Source organism: Salminus brasiliensis, chromosome 1 (genome assembly GCF_030463535.1).
Source record: "Salminus brasiliensis chromosome 1, fSalBra1.hap2, whole genome shotgun sequence".
Lineage (NCBI taxonomy): Eukaryota > Metazoa > Chordata > Actinopteri > Characiformes > Bryconidae > Salminus > Salminus brasiliensis.
In genome coordinates, this window is record NC_132878.1 from 96,342,096 (window position 1) to 96,348,872 (window position 6,777).

At 44.5% G+C, this 6,777-nt stretch overlaps 1 protein-coding gene across 4 annotated transcripts in view; it reads left to right on the forward strand.

The window, feature by feature from the left end:
- Positions 1 to 6,777, forward strand: part of kif13a (kinesin family member 13A) — a 92,003-nt gene that overhangs the window by 69,713 nt on the left and 15,513 nt on the right. For all 4 annotated transcript variants that reach the window (XM_072692498.1, XM_072692500.1, XM_072692499.1 and 1 more), the window contains 6 exons: positions 3,240 to 3,339; positions 4,369 to 4,495; positions 4,750 to 4,805; positions 4,900 to 5,024; positions 5,660 to 5,836; positions 6,611 to 6,703. In XM_072692498.1, the coding sequence (XP_072548599.1) occupies positions 3,240 to 3,339; positions 4,369 to 4,495; positions 4,750 to 4,805; positions 4,900 to 5,024; positions 5,660 to 5,836; positions 6,611 to 6,703 (678 nt within the window). The remainder of the gene's footprint in view (positions 1 to 3,239; positions 3,340 to 4,368; positions 4,496 to 4,749; positions 4,806 to 4,899; positions 5,025 to 5,659; positions 5,837 to 6,610; positions 6,704 to 6,777) is intronic.

Consider the following 6,777-nt stretch of genomic DNA (forward strand, 5'->3'; position numbering starts at 1 on the left):
AGCTGCTGATCATGCGCTTTCAGCCAGGGGGCGCCACTGAGTAAAACTCCTAACCTCTTTGATCAAATGATCACATGTCGTAACATCAGTCTGATGTCCCGTCTGGAAAAGGACAGTGCTTTGCTAGCGCTGTTTAGGGCCCAGTTTTGTCCTGGTTCTGGGACTAGTGCCAGGGTTGTAACCGTGGGCTCCCGGGTGGCACAGCCGTCTAAGCGTTAGCGCTGGTTCACCAGTTCGATCTCCAGTGCTGCCCCAGCCATCCGTAAGCGGGAGTCTGAGACAGGTAGGATGGCTCTTACTCTCCCCCAGCACTCAGCGCGGGCGATATTAGCCAGCACGGTGTTTTCAGTATGCGAGTCAGGCTGCGCTAATGCTGCAGTAGTGTTGTTGGACGAGTCCAGTAGCCGGGCCGTGCTAACGCTGTAGTACGGATGTTAGATGAGCCTGGTAGTTGGGCCGAGCTAACGCTGGGGTATCGATGTTGGAGAGCCTGGAAGTTGGCCAATGCTAATGCTGTAATAGCGATGTTGGCCAGCCTGGACATTGGGCCGATATCGATGTTGGCAAACCTGGTAGCTAGGCCATGCTAATGCTGTAATAGCGATGTTGGTAAGCCTGGTAGTTGGGCCGAGCTAACGCTGTGGTATTGATGTTGGACGAGTCCAGTAGTCGGGCCGTGCTAATGCTGTAATAGCGACGTTGGAGAGCCTGGTAGTTGGGCCGAGCTAACGCTGTGGTATTGATGTTGGACGAGTCCAGTAGTCGGGCCGTGCTAATGCTATAATAGCGATGTTGGAGAGCCTGGTAGTTGGGCCGAGCTAACGCTGTGGTATTGATGTTGGACGAGTCCAGTAGTCGGGCCGTGCTAATGCTATAATAGCGATGTTGGCGAAAAGAGGTCTTTGGTCTGGGGGGGTGGGGGTGTGTGTAGGGGGTGGGGTGTAGGTGGGTAGGGTGAAGGTAAGGTGCCTCCATAGCACTGGAGCAGGTTTTGGATGTTGACCCCTGCACTAACACACCACTAGATGGCGCAGAGGAGCCCCGGGAATGAGCTTCACTCAGTCACTTGACCACTGCATGCACTGCTGCATGACTTACTGCATGAGGGAGCTGGACGTGGTCCAGACGCCTCCACAGTGCTTCACGGTGCTTCAGCTGAAGAAGAGGAGCTTCCACACTGCTGCAGCTGTTTTTATTAACTGGGGAAACTGGCTGGATGGTTTCGGGGTGCATATTGGCCTCGTCTCGGAGACTGTGTGGCCAAAAGTTTATGGACACTTGCTTACTCCTAGCGTTTTAATAGGTATTAATAGGGGGGGGGGGTTGTCCCCCTTCACTGCAGTAAGCTTTACACTAGATGATGGAGCATCAGTCGGACGAAGGTCAGGTGCCACTCCTACTCTTCTTCGTCACTCCAGAGAACCCCATAGCCCAAAGCTCTCTGAATACAGGTGGTTTGAGTGATGCCATAGGAGAACCACAGTTGGGTCCATAAAGAACCTGATTTTGTAGGGTAGAGATGTGTGAGTGTGAAGAACCTTCTGAAGGCTTAAAGAACCTTTTTTATGGATGTTAAAGGATGTGAAGGTTCTTCACGTTCACATTTCTGCTCTTATTTTAATCAGTTAACCTTTATTGACACTTGGTCGAAGTCGAGGGTGACCCTCATTTCTGATGTAGCCGAGCTTTTACAGTAAAGAGGGATTAAAAGAGAAAACACATAAAAATAACATCTATTTACATAAAAATAATCAGAGATAGATAATAGAACATTAAAGGAATAATAAAACAAACCATTTCAGGTTTAATTAGCAAGAGAGAACAATAAAATAAGAATTAAGAATAAACTAATTTCATGAATAAATTAAACTAAAATGATTAACAGTTTTAATCAGTTAGAGAAACTGAAAATTCTACTTTACAACTTAAAAATAAAATAGTAAGATGTTCAAACAGCAAACTGATAAAATTAAAAAACAAAAAAGTATGATAATAAGAAAACTAAAGTTACTAATATAACTGAAATAATGATAAAATAATAAGTAGAAAATAAAAACAATAAAAGTAACTGAAATAATGATAAAATGATAAGTAAGAATTAAAAGTAATAAATATAACTAACATAATGATAAAATAATAAGTACAAAAAGTAAAAAAGTAACTAAAAGTAATGATAAAATAATAAGTAATACTAGAAATGTAATAAAAATAACTGAAATAATGATGGAATATTAAGTAAAAAATAAAAAGGTAATAAAAGTAACTGAAATAATGATAAAATAATAAGTGAAAAATAAAAAAGGTAATAAAAGTAACTGAAATAATGATAAAATAATAAGTAAAAAATAAAAAAGGTAATAAAAGTAACTGAAATAATGATAAAATAATAAATAATAAAAAAAAGGTAATAAAAGTAACTGAAATAATGATAAAATAATAAATAATAAAAAAAAGGTAATAAAAGTAACTGAAATAATGATAATATGATAAAGAAGTAAAATGATAAACAAACCAATAAATAAATAAAATAAAATAATTCAAAAGAATTCCTATTTATTTTTATAGCTCTTTTTACAGCTGTCGTTTTCACAAAGCCAACAGCTGTAAACTTTGGGGGAAACCAAGACTCACTAGGGGGACCCGCCCTGTCCTCCTCTGATCAGAACTGTTATTATTACCAATTACTATTATATTATTATTGATAAAAGTCACAGAACCACCACATAAGACTGTTCCACTGCTCAGGTGTGCGGAGAGCATTGTAATATAGTATAACTAATATAATCACAGTACAGACGGTCATAATAATGAAACTGATGATAAATAATAATAATAATAATAATAATAGCAGATCATTAAGGTAAGATCATTAATCCGGTGTTACAGGTGAAGTGACGGTACCTGGCATCGCTCAGAGAAGCTTTTGTGGCATTGTAAGAGTGTAGACCACGCCTGGTAGCCCTGAGCAACCGTGTTAGAGCTGGTTGGTTCAGTCTATTCTCAATGGGTGACAAAGTGTCCACAAACTTTTGAACATATGATAATGTCTAATCACCTGATCGCCTCAGCCGGCTTTAATTGATTATGAGTGATCTCAGCATTTCTGGGTACAGTGTTGCTTTACTGGGCGGCTAAAGAGGCCGCCGGTCAGTCAGAGCCGCTGAGGTACGGAGGAGCCGCGGTGGTCCGAGTGTCGTGAGGTGAGGTGATTCTGACCGCTGCACTGCGTCTGTGTGTAGGAGGAGGATCTGAACTGTGTGAGGGAGCGCTGGTCCGACGCCCTCATCAAACGCCGCGAGTACCTGGATGAACAGATCAACAAGATCATCAACAAGTCAGGTATGTTCTAACTGTGAAACGCTGCAGAGCCCAGAACACTGCAGAACCCAGAACACTACAGAACCCAGAACACTGCAGAACACTGCAGAACACTACAGGACCCAGAACACTGCAAAACACTGCAGCACCCAGAACACTGTAGAACCCAGAACACTGTAGAACCCAGAACACTGTAGAACCCAGAACACTGCAGAACCCAGAACACTGCAAAACACTGCAGCACCCAGAACACTGCAGAACACTGCAGAACCCAGAACACTGCAAAACACTGCAGCACCCAGAACACTGCAAAACACTGCAGCACCCAGAACACTGTAGAACCCAGAACACTGCAAAACACTGCAGCACCCAGAACACTGTAGAACCCAGAACACTGCAAAACACTGCAGCACCCAGAACACTGCAGAACCCAGAACACTGCAGAACCCAGAACACTGCAAACCACTACAGGACCCAGAACACTGCAGAACCCAGAACATTACAGAACACTGCAGAACCCAGAACACTGCAAACCACTACAGGACCCAGAACACTGCAGAACCCAGAACACTGCAAACCACTACAGGACCCAGAACACTGCAGAACCCAGAACATTACAGAACACTGCAGAACCCAGAACACTGCAAAACACTGCAGCACCCAGAACACTGTAGAACCCAGACCACTGCAAAACACTACAGGACCCAGAACACTGCAAAACCCAGAACACTGCAGAACCCAGAACACTGCAGAACCTTGTTGAACAGAGCTGAATTAGAGAGCTGGGTTAGAATTAGCGATGCACCGATACCAGATTTTCAAATATCGCCCGATACCGAGTACCGGTACCGGTACCATCTCTGACCTGTATTTATCAGGATAGATGCTCTAGATGCTGATCATCCCGAACACATTCAGTAAAATCTGTCATCCCGGGTCTAATTCACACCCCTGTGATCTGCTTTACCTGTGTTGGGTTGTGTCATCTCTTTCTCTCTCTCTCTGTGTGTGTGTGTGTGTGTGTGTGTGTGTGTGTGTGTGTGTGTGTAGAGAAGTCAGAGGAGGATGTGGAGAGGGAGGCGCGGTTAGTGGAGCAGTGGGTGGGTCTCACCGAGGAGAGGAACGCAGTGCTGGTCCCGGCGCCAGGCAGCGGCATCCCCGGAGCTCCAGCACAGTGGTGAGAACCTCCAGATTTAACCATTACAGCAGAGAAAATGATCAAATTTCAGTAAACACTAAACAATAAATTGACAAAACTATTGGGACAGCTTTGCTCTTATAACCATGGATGCCACTTTCCTCCTAAACTGAACACATCCCTAATAGAGCAACACTGGGGAACGTCGGAGCGGTTGGTGAATGAGGCTCACTCTTAATGAACGTCTTTTGAGAATCCTGAGTCTAAGTGCTTTTACCCCGATATCATTCTAGGACGCCCTCTCCTGGTTTGGAAGCTCACATCCCTGTTCTGTTTCTGGACCTGAATGGTAATTTTCTCCATTTAATTCTGAGCTGAAATGATCAGTAAATAATCTGGTGTGGGGCGGTGGGCTGTAACGGGGGTCTGCTTTCGTATTCCAGCTGATAATCTAACAGTGAGTGAGCAGCTGACCGGTCCTCACGCTGCAGGGATCAACTCCATTCTGCCCAAGGAGCACGGCAGCCAGTTCTTCTACCTGCCCATCATCAAACACAGCGATGGCGAGGTGCACCACCACCACAACACCACCACCACCACCACCACAACACCCACAATCCTGAACCCCTGGTCCACTCATTAATATAGTAATGCAGCAGTAATGTAATGAAGTCTATTAGAGATCACTGAACACCTCCACACGTAAAAGTGTAATAGTGAATACCACTCCACACCTGCAGGGGGAGCCCAGGAGCAGCAAATACCAGTTTTTACATAATGCTGCTTTAAGCTGGCTTTAAATTTTCTGCACATTTTAGACACGATTTCTATAATTACAAAACAAACGTGACTTAATCTTTGCCAGATTTTATATTTATGTTTGTCCCCAGTGTGTTTAATTAATTAATTAATTAATTAATTAATTAATTAAATAATTTAAAAGGGTGAATTCAGCCCCTGGTCTTACAGTCCTACAGTGTCGGAAACCATATAATCAAGTCTATTAGAAACACTGAGTGGGTGGGGTATATGCTCCCATTAGCTTAGCTACATTAGCCTCCCATCTCCAGTGCTGATGGACTATATCCGGGAGCTCCTACATTAGCATTAGCTACATTGTCTGGAGCTAATCTGATCTCTGCAGGCCATTAAATGGGCATTAGGGCTGAGGGTAACGCCCCTGTGCTGTTGTTGCTGCTGCAGGTGTGTGCGACCTGCTCGTGGGATTCCTCCATCCACGACTCCATCTACCTGAACCGCGTGACGGCCCCCACCGAGCGGATCTACCTGATCATTAAAGCGACGGTGCAGCTCAGCCACCCCGCCTCCATGGAGCTCGTCCTGCGCAAGAGAATCGCCGTCAACATCTACAACAAACAGGTTGGCATGTCCGTCATCTGCTAAGCGGTCATCAGTGTGGTAATTAAATGATAATAATTCTTCAATAATATTTCAATTAAGAAATAATAACAAAATAATAATAATAATAATAATAATAATAATAGCTGCCAGCCAGCCGCTCCGTACTTGATGGCGATGGTCAAAAGCCGATCTGCACCAAGAGCCCTTCCAGCTTCAAGTACGGCTCGGCTCGACCCGCCATCCTTTAAGATCCACGGAAGACGAGCGTCCAGACTTTTTACTGTCCTGCACCGAAGTGGTGGAGCGAACTTCCCCTGGGTGTCCGAACAGCAGAGTCCAACACTCGCTGTCTTCAAACCCAGACTGAAGACCCTCCTCCTCGTCTGAGAGCACTCAGAGTGCAGAGTGTAGAGTGTGTGGAGGACTGAGTCTAAGATTAGAGGAATGATGTAGATGTTCTGCCCCCTGGTGGATTGATTGTGCACTGCAGCACCAGAAAACTACATACAGATTCTCCTATCAGCCTTTCTCTCTTCTCCACTTAGCCTAGTGTTAGCCTTTTTTTAGCCTTCTCTCGTGGGCTGAGTCTATATAAATATTAGGGGGTAAATGTAACGAGTCAAGACTGTGATGTAACAGTTTGGGGTTTGGGAATTGGCCCGTTTTCCAGCTCTGGAGGAACAGCAGTGTTTAAGCTTCACGATTTGTCTCACTGTGTTGTACTGTGGTAATTTGTGGTTCTCCAGACTGAAGTGCTGTACTGAGTGTTTAGTGTATGTGTGGTTCCTGCAGAGTTTCACGCAGAGCCTGAAGAGGAGGATGTCTCTGAAGAACGTGCTGCACTCCTGTGGGGTCACTTACGAAATCGTCTCTAACATACCGAAGGTACAGAATGGCCCTCGGCTCGGTGTGTGTGTGTGTGTTTGATCTGCTCATGATTAGTATGATAGGAGAGAATA